Source organism: Asterias rubens, chromosome 5, assembly GCF_902459465.1.
Source record: "Asterias rubens chromosome 5, eAstRub1.3, whole genome shotgun sequence".
Lineage (NCBI taxonomy): Eukaryota > Metazoa > Echinodermata > Asteroidea > Forcipulatida > Asteriidae > Asterias > Asterias rubens.
The window spans coordinates 16,950,960-16,974,814 of record NC_047066.1 but is presented as its reverse complement, the minus strand read 5'-3'; the positions used below and the strand labels follow the sequence as shown (position 1 = coordinate 16,974,814).

Here is a 23,855-nt window from a genome sequence, read left to right as displayed (position 1 = left end):
GGACGAAAAGCCCGGCCCTGCGAGATGTTCGCATCGTCTAGCCACCAGCGAAGGTGGGGGACTAGCCAGGGCGTGGTCGGCACCGGGTGGTGGATTCGGTGACGGATGGGTCTGTAAAAGGAGAGCAGGTGAAGTTGAATGGGCCTCATCCTCAACCTGCAGAAGTCCACCAAATCCACCATGCTGGCCATAAGGCCCAACAGTCTGAGCCAGGCCAGCGCTGGGGCCACCACTGCTGGGAGGAAGAGAGAAACGCACTGCCGAAGGTTCAGTAGGCGTTCCTCCGAAGGGCGGGCCAATCCCCTGCGCAGGTCGAGAGACGCACCCAGAAACCTGCGAGGGGATAAGGTGGGATTTCTCGGTATTGATTATGAATCCGAGGTCGGAGGTCAGGCGCCAGGTATATTGGAGCGCTGCCTCCGTCTCCTCCCGAGAACGGCCCACGACCAACCAGTCATCCAGATATACAAATATCATGATGCCCCGCCTCCACAGTGCCGCCCCGATTGTCTTTACAATGCGGGTGAACACCCGAGGTGCGGTGGAGAGTCCGAATGGGAGCACCACAAATTCGTACAGGGTATCGTTGTATAGGAAACGTAGGAATTTGTGGTGCTCCGGTCTGACTGGGACGTGTAGGTATGCGTCCTTCAGGTCGAGGCTCGCTGCCCAAGCGGGCGGCACTATGGAACTCAGTATAGTCCTGAGCGTCTCCATACGGAAACGCTTCGGACGGATGAACTTGTTGAGGGGTTTTAAGTTCAAAATTGGGCGCCACACGCCAGCCTCCTTCTTGGGAGTCAAGAAGAAGGTTGACCAAAGCCCGTCTGAGTCCCAGAACGGGGGACGATACGCACCGCCCCCTTGAGGAGGAGGGCGTTTATTTCCCCCTCGAGGGAGCGGCGCTTTGCTAAGTCGGACGGCACGGGTGTCGGCCGGCTGAGCATGTCCGACGGGGGGGTCCTCGTAAACTCGAGCGCGTAACCGCGGCCGATCGTTTCGAGGACCCAGCGGTCGGAGGTCACTTGCCCCCAGGACCCCAGAAAATTCCGGAGGCGGCCCCCCACGGGTCCGTCGGTGGGAGGCCGCTCGGAGTTTGTCAAGTCACTTGCGCCGCGCCACGCCCCGGTATATCGGGGGGCAGGCGCTCGGAAACCACGACCCGACTGGGTGCGTGGTTGGCCAGGTTGAGTCTGTGGGTAACGTGCGCCCGCCGTGTTATCGGCGCGGCCACGAAAACTGCCACGGGCCGCCTTTTGTTGGCGGCGACGGGGGATGACGAATGAAGGTTGTTTCTTCGCCTTGTTACCCACGGCCTTAGGCGGGGCGTTGGGCTTTTTCAGATTGATCTTGTCCGTGGCTTTGAGGCGCTTTGCTTCAGCCTCCATGGACGTCTGAAACTGCCCAGAAAATAAGTCGACGCCGGTGAGTGGTAGATCGTCCAGGCGTTTACGCGCCCCGGCTGATGGCAGGAAAAGTGCATCTAGCACATTGGCGCGGCGTGACGTCGTCGCCAGGGTTGTTATCTTCGTGAACTGGTCGAGGATGGAACAAAGACCATTGTCCAAACAATGAAGTGCCGCAATCATCATGTCCGCCGGCACCATGTTTTCCTCGTCGCACCCCTGCTCCAGATATTCTGATAGGAGCAGGAGAAAGGATGTTGTGCGCATGCCCATGCGCGCCGAAGAATCCATTTTTCGGGCGACGTCCTCCAATTTGCCGCGGATCTTGTCCGCAAACGGGAGCTTGGAAGATGATGATGATCCCCTGTCCGCGACCAGCTTGTCGGAGGCTGAGTCCGGCAGCACGGGAGTGGCGAAATATTTCCGAAAATCCGCTGGAGGGAAACGGTAATACGGCTCCGTACGTTTGGAGTACGGGGTCCATTTCTTCGCTCCCATTACCCCATCCATCCGGTCGCTGCACACCCGATCCAGGGGCATCACCGGGAAGGGTTTAGTCGCGCCCGTTGCGGGGCCTGCCCTCTTCTTGAACGACTGGCGTTCATCGGAGAGGGGTTCCGGCTCACAGGGGAGATTCATAACTCTTATCATGTCTCTCTGAACCAAGCGTAGCTCGGTCTCGGAGACTGACAACCGTTGGATGGAGCTGACCAACTCGTCCTCCTCATTGGTCGAGTCGGCCGAGTCGGAGGGACGAGATGTCATCGAAGAACGGGATTCCGAACCGGCATCATCACGGCGCCCATGGTCGGATTCAAAGGCCGCCGACGGGTGCAGGCTGATGCATGGCGGGCCCCCCTGAGGGGGTCCCCATTGGGTGGTAGCCACACGCCCCTGAACGTATGGGTTAGCGGGCGGTTGTGGCAAACCCGGGGGGGAATCCGGCGCACGGCTAGCCGTGTGGGGGAGTCCCCGTTGGCCCGGTGCAAGCCACCCATGGCCGTGCTGACTGTGGGGCACCGGTTCGGTGGCCAAGTCAGACGGGCCTTGTCCACCACCCTCACGACGACCCGTAATTGAGGCCGCGAGGGTGTGAAAAGCTTCCAAAAATTCCTCCCTCGAGATCGGGTCCCCGCCCTTGTGACGTTTGTCACGGTGGGGACGATCGGTGGTAGAGCCGCTCGAGCTGGGACTACGAGGGCGGGCTTTCTTGCCCTTTTTGGAGGGGCGTCCCTGAGCAGACTCCGTTGTAGTGTCGGAGGTCGGCTGCGGGGCGGGAATACCCGAGCAGCGGGTAAACCCTGAAGTAGAGGGCGACCCTTCGGAGTGTAGCGTTCCGACGGGGCCCCAAGGGGTCTGTACCCCGTTGCCAATCTCTCTGGCGACCGCCAGTGCCCCGAGCCCGATAGCGCAGGCTGCCTGGTCGGGGCGGCGGTATAAAAGGCCATCCCTGGGCACCGCGGTACTCGCGTGTGCACTGTGGGGGGCCGGGTGCACCGAGCCGTGGAGAGGTAATTTCTCCGGCTGTGCATGCCCTGTACCCAGCCCTGGGTGCACCGAGCCGTGGAGGGGTACCCCCTCTGGCTGTGCGTGCCCCGCTGGCTGGCCTGGGATCGATGGGGCGGGCCCCGTAGTGGAGTCCCGCTTACCAACTCGTCCCTTTTTGGGTGTCGCCCCGGTACTGAGCGATTTTTTGGCCTTACCGGGGCGTTTCCCCTTCTGTCGGGCGGATCCCGGCGGAGACGGCGAGACCGTAAGGTCCCCCGCTCGGCCGGTTACAGATACGTCAGCCCCGGCAGCCGGCTGTGGCTGAGGGGGCTGACTGGGAGATTGCTTTGGCGGCGACGTAATGTCACCGCCGCAATCCCCCGAGGACTCGGGCTGTCTCGGAGGGATGTAGGTCCCACCTTCAACGACAAACCCTGTCCTCCCCGATTTTCTTATAACTCATAATTAAATCTCACTTCAAGAATTTCACACAACTCTACAAGCAATTCTACAACAACTTACAGACTATCCTTTATTTATTCTATCGGATATCTGCTAACTACACTCTTATTTTAGCTAAAAGGGGCAAAGAAATCTACTCAATATGGACAATCACGTACTCACGTCCGCTGTCTTTGCCGGCTAAGAGAAAAAGAGGACGCCGACGTGTTGCGCATGTCACAGGGCGTTGGGGATAGGACTCTTGAGGGCGCTATTGTGTGTAAAACTCTTAGCTTTTTGCCTGCCGGCATATGGAACAATGCAATTGTAGTATTCGCTCTACAGGTAAGTAGAGTGAAGTAGACCGTTTCAGTATTCCTATTCCAGTTCAGTTGATCATCCACTACAGTTCCAAGCAGTGTTTTAGCTAGGATTTGAAAAGTGGGAGTGCAAAATGAAAAACAAGGAGTGCAATATTTTTAGAGTCCAAAATTTGTGTGCGAAGCACACAACACGAGCGTGCAGCGCGAAGTCCCTTACGGCCGGGGTCCAGGGCCCGCTTAAGGGCCCTGGGAGCTCTGGGTACTTTAGAAGCTCTGATGCATTTCTGACACCTATTTTTCCAGGTAGAAGTGAGCTACTTTTGTGTGATTTTTCCTCTTTTTTTTTTTTTATAATAGGTTTAAGGGAAAATAAGGAATGTAAAGCTCAAACAATTTTGGGTTCGCCTGCGATTTTGTCACAATTCCGGAAAAAGAAAGGGGGAAAAAATAATAGTAATAATATTTTTATTTTTTTTGACGATCTTATCCCTTATTTCTGCCCTTGAAAATGCTTTTTTTTCTCACCAAAAACCATTTTTATAGGTTCTTGATTTGAAATTCGGTTGTGTAAAATAAATTCTTTTGCAATTAAATGTTTGTGATTTTAACGATCCGTCGGCGACGCACATTTTAAAATATATATAGGCCTATATATTTGGCGAGAGCGATGTGTTTTTGTGAAAGAGGTTGTTATTCAGCATAGGGTATAACTGGAACGAGGTTGAGATTAGACCCCAACATAGAAATAGAACCAATGAAGAAAGCACGTCGTCCGGACGTACAGTGTGTTCGCTGGTTCCCAATATATCTTTCGCTGGTTGCCGGCGATCTCAGATTCGTGCCACGCCGCTCATTGGTTCGTGTGCAAACCTGCACGTACACAGTACACAGTACACAGAACACAGAACACATGGTGCAAACACGTGCATTGTTTTTTCAGTAGACTTTCAAAAGTCTCCAAACGTGTTATCTTTGCTGCACCAGCAAGCGCATTACACGCAAACATTATTGAACCGTACCACTGGCAAGTTGATGGCAAGTTGATCGCTACATGACTTTAAAATTCTGTTACTAATACCATCAGGTCCAACAGCTTTATTTAACTTCAGACCTGAGAAGACATTCCTAACATCAGCTTCATTAATGGTAACATTGTCAGTTAGTGAAACATTTGCTAATGAATTGTCCAATAAAGTGTTCTCTGCAGTAAAATCGCGAATATCAAATCTACAGTAAAAATTGTTCAGTTCATCTGTGAAGTCCTTTGAGCATTCAGGCAAGCGTTTCTTTGATTTGTATCCCGTTATTGTTTGCATCGCCTGCCACGCAGCTCGAGAGTTATTTTGTTGAAAATTCTTCTCTAGTCGACGTTTATAGTCTGCTTTGCACAGTTTAATTTGTTTTTCGATGGACCTTTGCAACTCCTTCACACGTTGTAGCTGGCCAGCTGCAAACAACCGTCGTTTCTCTTGAAGTAACGTTTTCAGTTCACGGGAGATCCATGGTTTGTCGTTAGGGTATACCTGTTTGGTGCTTGATGGTATTAGCATATCAGTGCAGAACTTAATGTAGTCAGTTACAACAGTTACGATTTCATCTATTGAGTTCGAAGCGTCTGTGAAACTGTCCCAGTTGGTGCAGTCAAAACAAGCACGTAGCTTTTCTACGGATTCACTGGACCACAGTTGTTTCACCTTTGTCACAGGTTTTGATCTTTTAAGGACCTGCCTATACGTTGGTAGCAGGAGAATGGTATTGTGATCGGAGTTGCCCAGTTGGGGACAAATCCTGGTTTTATATGCAGATTGTACATTACCATAACAGAGGTCTAAAGTTGCACTATTCCTTGTGGGTTTGTCGACATATTGGTGATATGATGGCAACACTTTATTAAATCTACACTGATTGAAGTCCCCCAGTATAAATTTGGCAGAATCGGGAGATACTGTTTCAAGTTCTTGAATAATCAAGGAAATTGCATCGCTCGCAACTTGCACATCCGCCTTGGGTTGGATGTATGTAACAGTGATTAAACTCCCTGGGTAGATAAAATGGCCGCAGGCCAACTGTTAGTATTTCATAGTCAGGGGTACATACTTTCTTCTTCACAGACCAATTATTACACCATCTTCGGTTAATGTACAAGCACAATCCCCCTCCCTTTGATTTCCCAGACTCCGGTGTTCTGTCCCCCCTTACAATGTCAAAGTTGGGAAGTTCAATGTTGCTATCTGGGATTTGGTCATTCAGTCAGGTTTCCGAGAAACACATCAGGCAGGATTCACGAAATTCATGAAGGTAACGGGTAGAGGCATTCAGTTCATCCATTTTATTAGCTAATGATCTTACATTACCAAAAAGGATGGTCGGAAGCGATGGATTTATCCGTCGGCTTCTTACTCGTTTGCGTACACCACCCCGCTTCCCTCTTTTCCTTGGTAGAAGATCCTTAGGGAATTCGTTGTAGTCTTTTGGTTTGGGGCTTGGTGACCCAGGTCTCAGGTCAAGCAACGATGACCTTGTATAGATGATACGGCCATTACTAGCTGGTGGTATGGCAAGACGATCGGCACAGACACACATCAAAAGTCGGGACAGAAGAACAAAAACGAGTAAAATGAAGATCACGTAAGTTCTACATACCACATGAGACATGATTACAAACTTTGAGACGACTGATGAACATTCAAAAGGCAATAAAAATGTATAAGAACAGGACACGATTTGCCAATGGTGGTCGCTACTGTGCAGCGCCCTCTTGATACATGTCGGGAGTTATTTGACTTCAAAAAGTGCCACGTCACATGAACCCCTGATGACATCATTGATCTTAAACTTCACACATGATGCCTGCTTGACAGTCAACATGAGTGTAAATTTTGAAGTGTTTATAAAAAACTGAACAACACACATCTTCAAAAAGTCTATTTTGAAGAGTTTTAAACCTCCCGCTAGTGGGCACTCTTTTTTACCGTGACGTCATCAGTATTTTGTTTAACTTCCCACCCTTGCCAGACACTAACATCAGTGTAAGCAAGTTCATAGCTGTTGCCAATTATGAATTACAAGGCACTTCCGGTTTTGACCGGAAGTAGAGGTCATGTGAGGTCACGCACGTGAAATAAAATGAAGCCCTAATTTATCACAATCCCACAAAAAAAAAACTGTCTCATGTGGATAATTTGATATAGATTTTTAAATATTTAAAATAAAACACCTTTAAGATGACGTCATGTGACTGGTGATAACGTTATCATGACATTATTGCTTAAGAATAATCATTGCATCAATACCTTTCATCCCTGAAAGTTTCATTGCAAGCGCTCAATAGGAACATTGCAAAAAAGGGATTATACATTTGAGTTTGAAGAATAACAAAATAAAAATAATAATAATAATAATAAAAACTTGAACAAAAACAAGAGCTGCTTTGCAGCACTGCGCTACGAAACAGCTTAAAAACTTTTGACGAAAACAAGAGCTGTTTCGCAGCGCTGCTCTACAAAATAGCTAGTTAATAACTGCGTTTAAATTAATAATTCTTAATAATTAATAAGAATTCGGTTGAATATGAATGAAATTTGAATACTTAAAGAAATACCAATTTGCTTGCTCAATCGACACAGGAGTGCTCGGGAACAGGGAGTCCGGCGCTCACCACCGGTAGGTAGCCTTCGGTAATTAGGTAGTAAATCACAGCTAAAGGTAGGCCAAAACCCTCAGTACCACGCCAAAAGAACTCCCGTTCGGTCAGTAGTAGCGCCGTCATTCCCCACGGTAGAAGCAGTGAACATCAAGAAGCAGTGAACATCACATCCCCAAGGTTTGCACCGGTCAGCAGCCCGTCCCGAGCTTCCCAGAATCAAAGACATAGGTGTAACCTTTCTCACAAAGTTTTATACTATCAACAGCTCTCCAATGCTTGTTACCAAGTAAGTTTTTATACTAACAATTATTTTGAGTAATTACCAATAGTGTTTGAACTTTCTACCATCTTTATTTTCAAACTGTGTGAGTTTAATGTAAATCTGTGGACATTGTGTTTTGTGTCCTGCAAAAAAGTACCCAGGGGTGGATTTCACAAAGAGTTATGACTAGTCTTCTCGTCCTAACTTAGGACTACCCATACATTTTTAATATCTCCTAGGACTAGTCCTAAGTTAGGACTAGTCCTAACTCTTAATGAAATCAACCCCAGACGGGCCAGCTCATAATTTCTTGTTGCATTATTTATTATCATGTCCAAAGATGAGCGTTTTTATTTATATCCCTGCCATTCTAACAGAAGCATCCCGGATGCATTAAGTGGCTTAATCTTTGTTTCGTGTGTAACAAGGGCAATAGATTTGCACCAGTCCAGTGAACACGAAGACGCTTGTCTCAAAAAGCAGTCCCATCACCATGTTTCACTTGGGCCTATTAAACCGTTACAAAAAGGGCCTATTACCGTTACAGCCCTCGTTTCCCCCTCGTGCCTCGAATGTAACTTTGGCTGTAGTGTATGAAGGGTAATATTTATTTTGTTATATTAAGTATACGTTATGTCTACTAACCTCAATACAATGATTGCACACACTACAATGAGAACATCTTGGGGGTCGATAGAAGCGACAGGTTGCACACCATTTCATTCGTACTTGAATTCCCTGTACTTCTGCAGTTTTGTACAATGGAGCACGGAAGTCCTCATCCCCATCCTCATCTCCTTTAGCTACAAACAACAAAATGAACTATGCACTTACTTACAAGAACATGTATTCTTATTTATTAACAACCATCAAGAAACAAACCCCAGGGGAAACTACTGACTGGGTATAAATGTTGGGGTTGAACAAAGAACATTTCAGTAGAGAGGGATTTGAACCTGTGACCTCTTGATAACATGTGGGCAGTCTCCCTATATTTAGCTGTTCCGACCTACCGTCGGAGTAGGTATTGTTTTCGTTGAGGTTTTATTAGGTGTTCGGGCTGTTGATTTTGTTCGTTTTTTTTTAGGTGTTCGGGCAACAGCCCGAACAACTCATTGATTTTGTTCTGTTTTTTTTTGTTTTTTTCAATCTATACATCATATGAAAGGGCTTTACGTACGTAGTCTGTTTTCAGATGTTTTCAACAAACATTTCCTATTCGGTTAGTTAGTCTCTTCTCCAGTCGTCATTATGCATAAGTTCCTATGTCCTCAACCACAAAAGCTATTTTGACAATCTATACATCATATGAAAGGGCTTTACGTACGTAGTCTGTTTTCAGATGTTTTCAACAAACATTTCGTATTCGGTTAGTTAGTCTCTTCTGCAGTCGTCATTATGCATAAGTTCCTATGTCCTCAACCACAAAAGCTATTTTGACAATCTATACATCATATGAAAGGGCTTTACGTACGTAGTCTGTTTTCAAGGCGTTTTCAACAAAGATTTTCCTCCTAGTTAGTCTCTTCTCCAGTCGTCATTATGCATTAGCTCCCATATCCTCAACCACACAAGCTATTTTGACAATCTATACATCATATGAAAGGGCTTTACGTACGTAGTCTGTTTTCAAGGTGTTTTCAACAAACATTTCCTTTTCGGTTAGTTAGTCTCTTCTCCAGTCGTCATTATGCATTTATAAGTTCCTATGTCCTCAACCACAAAAGCTATTTTGACAATCTATACATCATATGAAAGGGCTTTACGTACGTAGTCTGTTTTCAAGGCGTTTTCAACAAACATTTCCCTTCTGGTTAGTTAGGCTCTTCTCCAGTCGCCATTATTCATCAGTTCACGTTTCCTCAACCACAAAAGCTATTTTGACAATCTATACATCATATGAAAGGGCCTCACGTATTCCACAAAAATGGGTGTGTTGGTGACCTTCTCTTCACTTTTTGACCTTTTTAAACTGGAAGAGCCTGTAAAACGCTTTGAAAAGGCAGTATTTAAAGGCTTTTAGGTTGAAATGTACACTTTTTGATGCTTTTTCCATAAAATTATTACACATCGAGAAAACTGTTTGGTTTTGATTTCTTTGTAATTTGACGAGCTATTAACAATACTTGTTTAATTTATTCAAACACTGACCCAACAATAGCCGAACACCTAGTTTTTGTTTCTACAAACACTATATCTAGTTATTTTTAATATTCTTTGTTTCCGCCTAAAACCCCATAGCAATTGTGCACACTTTTTTCTGTAAACCTAATATCCTAAAGTATAACGATAAAAGATATTAATCTAAACCAAATTTAAGCTAAAAACATAAGCTTTACTCTTAACATAAAAACTTTAAAATTCTTAGTTAATTAACCACAGTCTTCATTTGAATATTTGATTATTAAACTGGATGCAGTCACTTCCATGTGGTAAAAGCAATACAGTATGTACATTACCTACGGTATATGACTGTGGACTTACTTGAGAGGAGTCTACTACTGTGTCATACACCGCAGCTTTTTTCCCTTTTTTTTATAACTGCGTTATGGACCCATAACTTTGTACATGTACAAAGTACGAAGGTTTAGGATTTTCGTTTAAACGAATGTGCGTTTAAATAGGGGTTTTGTTAAAGGCATTGGATTGCAGGATAAGTTACATACCATTATGTCCACAGATACACTAAACTTAAAAAGTTAGAAGATAATGATAGTAAAATATTACTTGCTGTGGTGCTGTAGTTTTTGAGAAATGAGTAATTATGAGAAATTATTTTAGTCTCAGTTTTAGCATGTAAAAAGGTATTAACCAGAGCTCTGAGCTTGGCATCGTCGTGGACCGGATTCGTTTCAGAAAACAGCGTCAACAACGAAAATAGACCGCCTGGGATTCGGAACGATTTTGCAGGTGAAGTCACCTTGTTTTCGCCAGGAACCCTTTGCCTAACAAATTCCCGTATTTTGCGTTACTTCTGGAAGTTTGACCATGTCAAGCAAAAACTTTTTGACAGGAATAAGCAGAGATTTTTGTTGACAACGTTTCTCTGGTGGTTGATTGGCTCAATCTAAAAGAGCTGCTTATAATAAATAGGCAAAATATTTTGCTTAATCGCAGAAATTTAACAAAATATCTGGATTCACAACTTGTACAAGAGGCATGGTACAGACCTCGAACTTTAAGTTAAAAAGGGCACGGCAATAATTGCCGTGGCTTTTCCAGAATAAGAAGGGCATCGCAGCAATTTCGTAAATGTAAAAAGGGCACCCAGCATTTTTGTAAAATTTGAGGGGCATCATGGCAAACAAATTACAAAATTTAACTGAGGTTTATACTTTTTTTTATACCATCGCGCATGTGATCAAAATCATTGCGTCTTCATCAAACAGCATTTTTGACTTTGCAAAAATGCCCCGCAAAAACTTCCCCAAAACAACAAGACAAAACAAAATAAGTTAAAAAAGTCTTACGTTATACAGTAAAATAATCTTTCTATCGATCACAGATATCGTAATCGGTGTCATTTTGGTAAAATAACGCCTACACGTTGTGTAGTTTTCGTAAACAAGCTAACATTTCCAAGGAACTGTGTGCTTCGCTGACCATGCTGTCGGCTACTGTTGCGTGCATACCAGTGAAGACTATGCCAGGGGTTGCCCTTTACTTTTTTTTCAACTGGCCAGCAGGACCAGTTGGCTTGATTTATCACTGGTCCGCCAGGTTTCTGACTGGTCCGTCAATTTTATTTTAAACTAAAAGTACACTGTTGTATACCAACTGCTCGATTTCCGATCGTCGCTATTTCAAAATTCAACATGAATTGCAACGTCATCTTAACTGCACTGGAAGCCATACTTTATTTATGTGTACCAAGTTATTGTGTTCGCAATTTGAAACACATTTCTGTTACTGAGACCTCATCGGTTGTCAAATTACGGTAATTAAAAGCGTTAATGAGAAATTCCTAATGTAATTTTTTTTTAAATTCTTAATTTATTAACCATGTGACCCTCATTTGCATATTTAATTGGAAAATCTTTGCAGAACCATATCTCAAGAAGTACACAGCAAATTTTAAAACTGTTTGTAGTTATAGACTCCTTGGGGATTGGAGATTAATTTTGAAAAACCATGACCTCAAGTTGACTTCTACTTCCGGGTCAACCGGAAGTGAGACCATATCTCAAGAAGTAGGCCTACCTGGCCAATTTTCAAACTGTTTGTAGTTATAGAATCCTTGTAGGATTGGAGATTAATTTTGAAAAACAGTGACCTCAAGTTGACCTCTTTTTCCGGGTCTACCGGAAGTGGGACCATATCTCAAGAAATATACAACTCATTTTAAAACTTTTGTTCAGTTATAGATTCCTTGGGCATGGTCATTGAAGCACATAATCCAAGCAAAACCACATGGAACAGCTTTGTGTTTGTTCACAAACACCTGATGTCTAGTTTAATTTGGGTTTGCCGGTCAAAAGCAAGACAACTAAAGCAGCTTTGCACGGTCACGTAACCCCTGTAGCAACCGCTTCATGCCGCCATAACAGGAGTCAGGGAGTAGGCGGGCACCAATATGCAGATAACCTGTGTGATAGTACCTTTTGACCAACCTTTGAGTTTGACACACTACCATCAATTAATCGTATCCATACAAACAAAATAATAAATTCACTCAACACAATGGGGAGATTTTGTAGCGTGAAAAACGATCCCAGAAGGATAATCAAGAAGGATAAACTTGGGATATTACAAGTCAAAGGCAACAAAAATGGCTTACAAACATTTGCTGAGATAGTGTGACCAAGGGGCAAGCATATTGTTTGCCGCAGGCAATTCACTCTGAATGGATTGATGGATTGTGTCACTGATGTCTGATTGTGTTTCAAAGTAAATTATGTTAATTTTGGTTTTTACCCATACACCGATGTGTGTAGCACTGTATACTCGGTACTTTCCCGAGTCCTGTGAAAAAATATCACAGGCATGTTACTCGGGTGGGAACCCATGACCCTTGCAATTCTAGAGCAGTGTCTTACCAACTAGACTACCGAGGTTGCCCGGCAGCTAGAGGCAGTTCGAATCCTATGTTTTGGCAGCGGGTACCGCAACGATATGATAGATGTTAAATTTGCATTGGGATAAAGAATATTAATTTATGTTTTTACACATACACCGATGTGTGTTAGTATACACATATTGACTGGCAACGAGGTAACTAGTATACGTCTATTCCCACGAGGGACTTTGAGTGACCAGAAGAGTCGAGGGAAATAGGCCCCTCTTCTGGTCACTCACAGGCCCGAGGGGGAATAGACGTACACTAGTTACCGAATTATGCCAGCCAATATGTGTTTTATAACACAAATCGAATTTACATGTCAAATAAGAACAGAAAAAGGAGTTTTGTAGTCGTGTTCACGGTTCAAGTCAAGAGAGGGCGCTGTTACCGCGGGCACTATTTTCAAAGACTAGTGCCCGCTCTGGTACTATTCCCGCAAAGTACGCGCGCGACCACTAGCTTATATTAGTTCATCCCACGTGACCGTGTTTCAGCCAACCAGAATACAGAACAAGCAAGAGGTGTATTATAACACTGTATACTCAGTACTTTCCCGAGTCCTGTGAAAAAATAACACAGGCATGTTACTCGGGTGGGATTCGAACCCACGACCCTTGCAATTCTAGAGCAGTGTCTTACCAACTAGACTACCGAGATTGCCCGGCAGCTAGAGGCAGTTTGAATCCTATGTTTTGGCAGCGGGTACCACAATGATAATTATGTTTTTGTGAAAAATCTGTATAAAAAGTATCACACCAAATGACCCAAATAATATTTTTAGGCCAAATTTGTACAGCATTATTTGTATAACTAAATCATTTCAGACTAATTCAATGGGTCCAAGAATTGTCTCTGAAACAGCCTTAGATTGCACCAGAGAACATCTACAACATAACATTTTCCGGGGGCCTATAGCAGGCCCCTGACCCAACGCCATAAATGGCGTTGCGCTATGCGCTCGCAAGTTCTTTTTAATTTTTTTTTTAATTTGAAAATCACACCTCTCGGGAAAACCCAGGACTGTTTTTTTCCACGCCCCTGCGATTTTCAAATCAGAAGGACTGATGGTATATTCTTGTTCTCTTTTCTTAGATAGCTTGCCTGAGACAGAGGACACCCCTTGGAGCCACTACCGTGGAGGGCGCTAGGAGTTTGCCCTCGTTTTGTCACTCATGGAGACACCTTTAAAGAAAGCCCATTAGGCCGACACTCCCCGTACTTCGTGGGCATGAACCGGACCATCGGTTGCTGGCCATCCGCCCGGCACCGGATGGCTGTAACTATCCACCGCGCGATCGTGTCGCGGGATGCTGGTCGGAATGGCGGAACCGTGGACACGAACAGCTGTTCGTGGCCGGTTTGGATTGACTTTGTGCGGTCAATGTACCACTTTAATGCCTCTACCGAGCACCAAAGTTTGTCGGTCGGAACCGCCGAAAGGCTTTAAGGTCGGGGACAAAGATGTCTGGGTGTTCGAAAGAACCGGATTGGTTCTTGGCCAGAAACCCCGCCGTAGGAATCAGGCGGATTCCTCCGGGTTGCACCGGATGTGTCCTGCCGCCACTGTAAGGGAGTGGAGTTCACTACGTCGGCGAGACGTAGCGACCGCCACCAAAAAGGCCACTTTGACCGTTAAGTGTAGCAATGTGGCTCCACTCAGCGGTTCATAAGGGGGTTTGGTTAGCACTGACAGTAAGTACGCTAAAGAGGTCCCAGGATGGGACCAGTTTGCGCACAGGGGGACAGGTGGCAAACATAATTTTAGTCAGGTGCCCGATCGCCCGGTTATCCGAAACCGTCGAACCATCGGCAAATCCCCCGTGGACCGCTGCATAGGCCGATCGGTAATTCTTTACCGTGGCCGTGGCCAGCACGCTATCAAAAAGATATAGGAGGAAGTCCCCGACTTCCTCTACAGAAGTATCGGTGGGATGTATAGCTCGCCACCTACACCATTTAAAGAAATGGCGTTGTCGGCAGTCATATACTCTTCGAGTTGAGGCCCTCCAGGACTGGGCGGCAACTTCCGCAGCCCGTCTCGAAAGGCCCGCTGCTCTGAGGGATCTCGTGACAGCACCCAGCACGTCAGGTGCAGATCCCCCGGAGCTGGATGAACCACTCCGGATCCGGGCCGGTATATGAGGTCCGGTCGTTGGGGGAGAATCACCGGCCTGTGCACCAGGAGCCTGATCAGCCGAGGGAACCAGGGCCGTCGGGGCCAAAAAGGGGCGATCAAGGGAACTTTGCAGTGATCCTGCTCGATCTTTGTCAGCACCCGTGGAATGAAGGAGATGGACGGGTAGGCATATGCCCCTCCCATCGCATAGTCAGAGCGTCGATCCGCCATGCCCCGGGGTCGGAACCCCTGGCGCAGTAGATCAGCAGTTGATTGTTCGTCCTAAAGGTGAACAAATCCACATGAGGCTGGTCGATTAGCAGGAAGAGCGACTGGGCCACACAGGGGTGGAGGCACCACTCTGTCGGGACGATCCAGCCCTGGGAAAGAGCGTTAAAGCCATGACATTCTCCTTCGCTGGGATGTACACCGCATTTCCAGGACGTTGATGTGGGTTGAGTGGTGTTCCGGGCCCCACACCCTCGCTATCTGGCGGGGGTCGAGGGTCGCCCCCAACCGTTGGCTGTTGGGGCGGGCGGAACAATCGACCACGTGTGAGGTTGGCGTCCTCCACCCACCATTGGAGGTGGGGGGTCAGCCAAGGCGTGGTAGGCACCAGGAGGTTGACTGAATGATGGCTGGGCCGGAAGTAGGAGAGGAGATGGAGCTGGATAGGCCTCATCTTCAGCCTGCAAAAATCGATCAGATATGGCCAGCATGGTATGCTGGCCTTAAGGCGCAGTAATCTGAGCCAAGCCACCGCCGGCGCCACCGTAGCCCGAAGGAAAAGGGCCACGCACTGACGCAGGTTCTGTACCCGTTCCGCCGAAAGGCGGGCAAGCCCCCTTTGAAGGTCGAGAGCCGCACCGAGAAAGGTGGGCACCTGAGAGGGGATAGGGTGCGATTTCTCGATGTTTACCAGGAACCCCAGGCTGGACGTGAGGCCAAGTAATCATCAGCGCCTCGTCCGTTGCCTCCCACGATCGGTCCATGATTAGCCAATCGTCGAGGTATTGGAAAATCAGCAGTCTTCGCCTCCAAAGTGCTGCCCCGATCACCCGCACCATGCAAATGAAAACCCGAGGGGAGGTGGACAGACCAAAGGGGAGCCCCACAAATTCATATAGCGTTCCGTTGTAGAGGAAGCGCAGAAACTTGCGGTGTTTGGCCCTGATGGGAACTTGTAGGTAAGCATCCCGAAGGTCCAAGCTCAACCCCCACGCAGGTGTATCGATCGATTCGAGGATTGCCCACAGTGTTTCCATACGGAAGCGCTTTGGGCGGATAAATGGGTTTAGGGGCTTTAAATTTAGGATCAGCCGGCGAATGTCCGCCTCCTTCTTGGGCACTAAGAAGAAAGTGGACATGAACCCCGTCCGCGTCCCCTGGTCGGGGACAATGTGCACCGCCCGCTTGAGGAGAAGGGAACTGATCTCCACTTCGAGGGCATGGCGCTTGAGAGGGTCGGACGGTATGGGCGTTGGCCGAGTCAACATGTCCGACGAGGGGGGTCCTCGTGAAGGGGGCCTCCCACGGGTCCGTCGGTGGGAGGTCGCCTGGAGACAGGAAAAATCAAAACGGGCGGGTCTCTGTGGCCGTCGTCAGGGAATAACAAACGAGGCTCGTTTGTGTTTCTTCGCTGCTGGTGCGGAGGACTGCGGTTTCTTGAGGTTGATCTTGTCAGTGGCCTTAAGGCGTCTGGCCTCATCCTCCATAGATTCTTGGAACTGCCCCGAAAAAAGGTCCCGTCCAGTATGGCGTGGGCGGGTGCCGTTCGGGTTGGATAACCTCGTAAAAGACCGTCACCGACCGTCGTGGGGGAATCCATGTGGTCGGTGCGGGCCGGGTACTCTGAGCCATGTAGAAGGGGGATGCCTTCCGGCTTCAGAGACCCCGAGGCGGTGCTGGGAGAGCGGGCGCTGCGCTCTGGAATGGAGCCACCCTTTGCCCTGCCTCTCTTGGTCATTGCCTCGGCACCGGTTTTCTTGGCATTTGACCTTGGATTGGGGGGTTGACCCACGCACGCTGACCGAAGGACGGAGCGGGAAGCATCTCCTATTTGACCGGCCAACGCAGCCGACTGAGGCTGCAAAGACCGCTTGAAGGACTGCGAGCGAGGCGACGGAGTGTCGCCGACGCAGCCCTCCGAGAGCTCTGACTGTCCCGGGGGAACGGACGTAACCCCAGTATTGACAGTCGAAGCCCTCCCCAATTTCTTTACACTACTCATAACTTAACTCAAAGAAATCAAACTATTTTATTTCTCAAACTCTTTACAACAACAATCTAAAACTCTACAACTAGTCTTTATAAAAGCTCTCAGCAAAGGATAAGGCGTTTTTATTTTATCATAAAAACGGTGAGCTGTTGGACACAGATTTATCACGTCCTTACCCACTCGCGGCTAAGAGAAAAGAGGACGACTCCGTGGCAGGCATGTCGCGGGGCATTGTGGGTAGGACGGTGGAGGGCACTATTGTGTGTGAAAGTCTTAGCATTATTGTCTCGCGGCAAAGGGAATATGTAAATTAGTAATTCGACTCTACCGGTAAGTAGAGTGAAGTAGACTTATACGTAGATACCATGTACCCAGCTCAAAGTTCCGTTATATTTGGTTGAATCCTCCCACATCCACATTTTTCATGAAGTTTTTCATGAAGTTTTTCGCTGGTATTTCCACATTTTCGTCATTGGTCATTATTTTCAATATCTTATTCACGCAAGTTGTTTCATCTGTGGGCTACTCGAAACTTCCGCCCAGCACTTTTTAGAGCAAAAACAATGTGCCGCACAGCACAGATTTCTCCCCAGATACAGATCAAAATATTGTCCACTGTGCCTCAGGCGCCTTATCAAACCTCCAAGCCGATCCATTCCGCGTGCATTCTGCGGGAGTCCGCGAATTTTTATAAAAAAAGAACCCATCACAACCGGGCAGGTCCACGACCAGGCCAGCTCGTTTACATGTCAATAAACATGAATATTCCTGAGGCCCCGCGGAGCGACCGGTCGGCTATTATGAGGTCCAGCTTATTAGCTGACCGGCGAAACCGCGGAGGAACGCAGGTGATTAACAATGGATTAACTTTGCAGATTAAAAGCAAAGTGAGGGCGGATGTGTAACTCAAAGCAGTTGCCACATGACCAAAACATGTGAATTCTAGAAATGGTTTTCTTTATTCCCGGCTTCATCTGACAAGTTCAGGCTACGTGCAAGCTCAGTTCCAAGTGGGCGTCAGAGTATAGCAGTGACAGTGGACAGGAAGTTATCTTTTGCAGTGCTCATGATTAGCTTAAAACTTCCTACATCCATGTATAGTTATCATACGGGAAAATGGAACGGGAATGTGTTTATTTACAGGACAGGGTTACGGGACGGGACAAGGGAATGAGTTTATTTTAACGTGAAAACGACGGGATTTGAACAAGTTATATACGGACACTACGGGGCTGGGATGCGAATAAATAAATTTGAGAATTTGTTTTTTAATGAGAGAGGATGGGAACGGGTAGTGTTTATTAACGGGAAGATCTGGGAACATATGGGAATGAGTTTATTTTAACGTGAAAACGACGGGATTTGAACAAGTTATATACGGACACTACGGGGCTGGGATGCGAATAAATAAATTTGAGAATTTGTTTTTTAATGAGAGAGGATGGGAACGGGTAGTGTTTATTAACGGGAAGATCTGGGAACATATGGCAAGGATATATTTATCATAGGGGAAGACACGGGACATGTATGATGCAATTAGAAGCATAACTGAAAACTGCCTTTAATTACACCAATAATAATTTTAGCAAATATGTGGCCTGTCGACGACCTTGCAGATGTTCTTAACATAAATAAACAACCGTTTGTTCTTACTTTCCAAGTAGAAAACATAAGTTTCTTACTTATAAAATCCCAAGTCACCGTCGCCAATAAATAAATCACCACAAGTGTGTGACTATCCATGTCAAAACAACCATGTAGTCTGGTTCGTCCAATGGCTGAGGGGGAGAAAGCCACAGTCTCAGAGACACGTGTTTCTATTGGCTGTTGAATTTCCATATATAGTGTAAAAGTATTCCGGAAGAAAACTTTAGTCGTCGGCGGTGATTTCTAATCAATTTAGCATCGTTTTTCTTGCGGGAAAAATGATTAAACATGAATGGTTTCAAATAAAAAAATCAGTGCCTTTAAAGGAACTTTGAACTTGATAATCAATACAATTTTGAAAATTATGTACCATCAAGGTTGATATTGTTACACTGTATGTACATCATGAATAGTGAAAAGGCTGTACACAAAAGCCAATTATGGCCCTCTAGAATGAGTAAAAATAAATTACTTACTTTTTGGAAATACTCCAGGATCAACAAATGTAGCAAGCAGAAAATTTAGAAAAACAGCCAGGAACAATACAGCCGAGTACACAGCAATAGCAGGGTGAATTGCTATTAAACCAGGTAATCTGTTAATGAACACAACAAACAACATTTAAATTTGTCAATGTCGTCATTGTATATGTAGCTATTTTTTTAAATGACAAAACCAAGTGTTGCTTTGAACAATGTCACTAATTTTAGGTAAATTTAGTTAAAAACTTGGATAATGGAGACAGTGAAATTGTCGGCGTTGATGGCGAGTTAAAATGCCATAGCAAGTAGCAATGTATTCCTGTCAAAAGAATGAGTTATAAACCTGTAAACAAAGGATAATTATTTAGAAAATGGGGGCTAAAACAATCCTGGAAAAAAAAAAAAAAATGGGTTATAAAACCTGCCAAAAAATATCATTCAGAAAAAAATGATCTCTTCATAAACCTGGATCAGGAAAGTTGTAAGAATAATGTATTTAAAAACTCCAGGGCGGTTTCGCCATTGTTTCTGTAGTTTATTAATAAGGGAATAAAAGGGTAGCGACTAACTCTTTAACGGCCGTTTAAAACCGACAATGATCCTTCAAGTTTTTAAATGGACGTTTTAGAACGAGTCACTAGCCCTTTAGTTAAAAAACCTTTAAAAAATACAATTATAAACACTTTGACAATTGAAAATTTGAGGTTTGAATTGTTTTTTTCAAAAACTTTGTCAAGAATGATGCGCGTGGGTTGTGTGCACACGCGCGGGCTTAGAAATAGATTACGCGGGCGTGCTTAGAAATAGATTACGCGCCGTTACTAGTAATAGCTATAAATTGCGCATTCCGCAAGGTAATATTTGCGTACGTGCGCGCCCGACACGCGGAAGCCAGCCGGTTATAAACGGCTCCAGCTGGCCATTATCAAACGTTTAAACACCCCCCGTGACTAAGCTTGGGCAGTTCCTTCGGTTACCCGGTTCTACCCGGTTCCAAATTGAAAACCGGACCCGCGGTTCCACTCTTCTGTGGAACCGGGTACCAGCTTTTGTCGGTTCCGATTATAAAAGACCGAGTCCCAATTATAAAAGACTCTGTGGAGCCGATCCTGCGACGAACCGGCTCTAGAAATTGAGGCTTGATGTTGAAAACGGTGACCGCAGATACACTGTGCAAAGGCTTCAAGCATGAGTACCAACTATCACATGTGGCTGCATTATTATACAACACACAGTGCACAGCCCCCTCTAATGCACAGGCATCTACAACCACCACCTGTTTATCTCATGCATGCTGAGATATACAGAGTCCAAAGTCCAAACAGACAGCACGTTGTGATTGGCTGCCGATTATATCCATATTCATAAAAGCTTGTCCCATGCACAAAACACACAGTACTGTATGCATGTACAGGCATGTACACTTGTATGTAGAGAGACGGCACACTGCATGCACTACGTACGTACTGCACTACGTACGTACTGCACTACGGACGTACTGCACTACGGACATACTGCACTACCAACGTACTGCCGGCCAAATCAAAGACTTGTTTAAATGCAGGGAGAATAGTTGCTCGGTGGCACGATGTCTGATTGACTGACTTGGTGGGTATTCTGGTATTAATTTTTCGTTAAAAATAGATCGGCTCCAATTGTGTGTGTGTGAGCTCGGGACCGATGTCTGATTAACTTGGTTATTTTCAGTTAAAATAGATCGGCTCAATTGTGTGTGTGTGTGAGCTCGGGACGGGCGGCTTATGTTTTATATGGAGTGGAACCGGGTATGACTCGGAACCAAGCTTTTTTTGGGAACCGGAACCGAGCCCCAAATTTCTGGAACCGCCCAAGCTTACCCGTGACGCGCTGTCCACATATGGAGTAGCGAAACTGTCTGGGGTATTTATGAATTGTTATTTAAAAATTACAATAACCTCATCGAATGCACGAATGTGAACAAACTGACAAACATTCTGCATTGTACGTAACAAAAACACATCAGAGTTTTAATAATAAAAAAACCACAATGAAAGAAAAAATCATACTTCGTATTATAAATAAGTTTAGTAGTCCCTACAATGTTATTAGAAAATTTAAATGAAAAAATCTCAAAATCTCAAATCAACACAAAAAAATAGACTAACAAAACAAACAGTTGAAGAAACAGTTCATGAATGTTTTATTAAAATAGGTTTTGGCAAAACATCGTCTGCTACACTTGCATGTGGTCATGATTCCTAAACATACATGTATAATGCATAATCTTTAAACCATATATCAAATCATGTCACCACACAAACCAAGAAAGTGCACCCTCTATTGTTATAGACCATCGAACTATCGAACCTTATTGTAAATTCGGACAATCAAACCATATTGTCAATTCGGACTATCAAACCTTATTGCCAATTAGGATGATTGAACCTTATTATCAACAAACATTATTGTTAATTCGGACTATGGAACCTTATTGTCAATTCGGACGATCAAACCTTATTGCCAATTCGGACAACTAGCGAACCTTATTCAGAAATGCCAAGTCCAGAGGCCAGCTACGCGTGAGATTTTTCAAAAATTCAGACTATCAAACCTTATTGTCATCCACCCAACTGTCAAGTCGGACTATCGAACCTTATTGTCAATACGGATGAATACCGCACCTTCTGACTAGCCAACCTTCTGACTAACGCACCTTCTGACTAACGCACCAAGTCGGACTATCGAACCTTATTGTCAATACGGATGAATACCGAACCTTCTGACTAGCCAACCTTCTGACTAACGCACCTTCTGACTAACGCACCTTCTGACTAACGAACACTCTGCCTATTGAACCTTCTAACTATTGAACCTTCTGACTAACGCACCTTCTGACTAACGCACCTTCTGACTAACGCATCTTCTGATTAACGCACCTTCTGATTAACGAACCTTCTGACTAATGAACCTTCTGACTAACATCTTCTGACTCTTGAACCCTCGGACTAATGAACCTTTGGACTATCAAATTTTCTGACTAACCCACCTTCTGACTATCAAACCTTCTGACTAACGAACCTTGGGACTAGCGTACCTTTTGACTATCGATCCACTGACTAATGAACTTTCTGACTAATGCACCTTCTGACTATTGAACCTTCTGACTATCGAACCTTTGGACTATCAAACATTCGGACTATCGAGCTGTCACCTTCTGCACTTCGTGTGCTTGTTTCTGCAAACGACTTGAAAATGTGATAACACCATCAGACCAACTAGCTACATAAATCGGTCCAATCCACTCCGTATCCTTAGCCCTAGCACGTCTGATATCAAAATCATTTTTATTTAATTTAAAACTGTCTGCAACGATCTGCATCATAAAACTTACCAATCTAATGCTTCAGCAGTTGCAGATAGCCCTACACCTGGAATTGTTCATATAAGTCTGGTTCACTTATCCACTAATCATTTATGGTACGATCAAATGCTACAACTGAAGGAACCCGACTAATTATGAGACTGTGTGCACGGTATGAAAAAGAGCAAGTTGTCAAGATCATTGACAAAGTTCACAATCAGAATTCATTTGATTTTTACTCAAAACTTGAATTGTTTATTTGAACAACAGTTAAAAAAATATATAAACTAGACATAATTGCATTTGTGCACAAATGCAGAGCTGTTTCGTTAAGAAATTTTTAAATTTTGTTCCACTTAATTTGAAATTTATTCATTTTTTTTACAGCAGTTATGACTAATCCAGGCTATTTAAAAAAATAATTTGAATTATACCATGTTCGGATAGCAATTTATGTGTTAAAGGTGCAAAAATATAAAAAATCATAAAAAATCGTGTGATGACGTTATCATGACGTCATTTCACAATTCACGAAAGCTTGCCAATATCTAACAACCTACCAAGTTTCAACATGATCGCATAGTTACTTAGGGAATTATATTAGTTCAAAAAGTGCACCTTTAAGGCCGCGTCACGTGACCCCCGATGACGTCATTGATCTGAAACTTCACACATATGATGGCTGCCTGACAGTTAACGTGTGTGTAAAATTTGAAGTGATTACAAAAAACTTCACCACACACATCTTCAAAAAGTCCATTTTGACGAGTTTTCAACCTGCCGCTAGAGGGCGCTGTTGCAATTTGTGACGTCATCAATAATTTTTTTGAACTGCCCACCCTTGCTAGACACTTACGTCCTTGGAAAGCAACTTCAAAACTTTTACCACTTTTGAGTTACAGGGCACTTCCGTTTTTTGCCCGTTTCAACCGGAAGTAGAGGTCATGTGAGGTCACGCACACAAAACAAAATGAAGACCTAATTTATCCCTACCACATCCCGCAAACAGAAACCTACGGTCTCGTTTGGCTGATTTGATATAGATTTTCAAACATTTAACATAAAACACCTTTAAGATGACGTCACGTGACCAGTGATGACGTCATCATGACATCCTTGCTTTAGGATCATTATTGCACCATAACCTTCAATCCCTGAAAGTTTCATTGCAATTGCTTTTTCGGAACTATGCAAAAAATTGCGAGTACTGAAACAGACAAATAAAAAAAAAAATAATGAAAGGTGCAAAAATGGAAAAAATCATAAAAAATCATGTGATGAATGACGTCATTTCACATTTCAAAAGAACTTGTCAATATCCAACAACTTACTAAGTTTCAACATGATCGCATAATCACTTAGGGAGTAATATTAGTTCAAACAGTGCACCTTTAAGGCCGCGTCACGTGACCCCCGATGACGTCATT

General features: G+C 44.9%; 1 protein-coding gene across 1 annotated transcript in view; it reads right to left on the bottom strand.

The window, feature by feature from the left end:
- LOC117290356 (palmitoyltransferase ZDHHC5-like) overlaps positions 1 to 23,855 on the bottom strand; it is a 73,703-nt gene that overhangs the window by 37,565 nt on the left and 12,283 nt on the right. Inside the window, exons 2-3 of the mRNA XM_033771705.1 lie at positions 19,083 to 19,201; positions 8,212 to 8,369 (exon numbers count right to left, since the gene is read on the bottom strand). Of these exons, the coding sequence (XP_033627596.1) occupies positions 8,212 to 8,369; positions 19,083 to 19,201 (277 nt within the window). The remainder of the gene's footprint in view (positions 1 to 8,211; positions 8,370 to 19,082; positions 19,202 to 23,855) is intronic.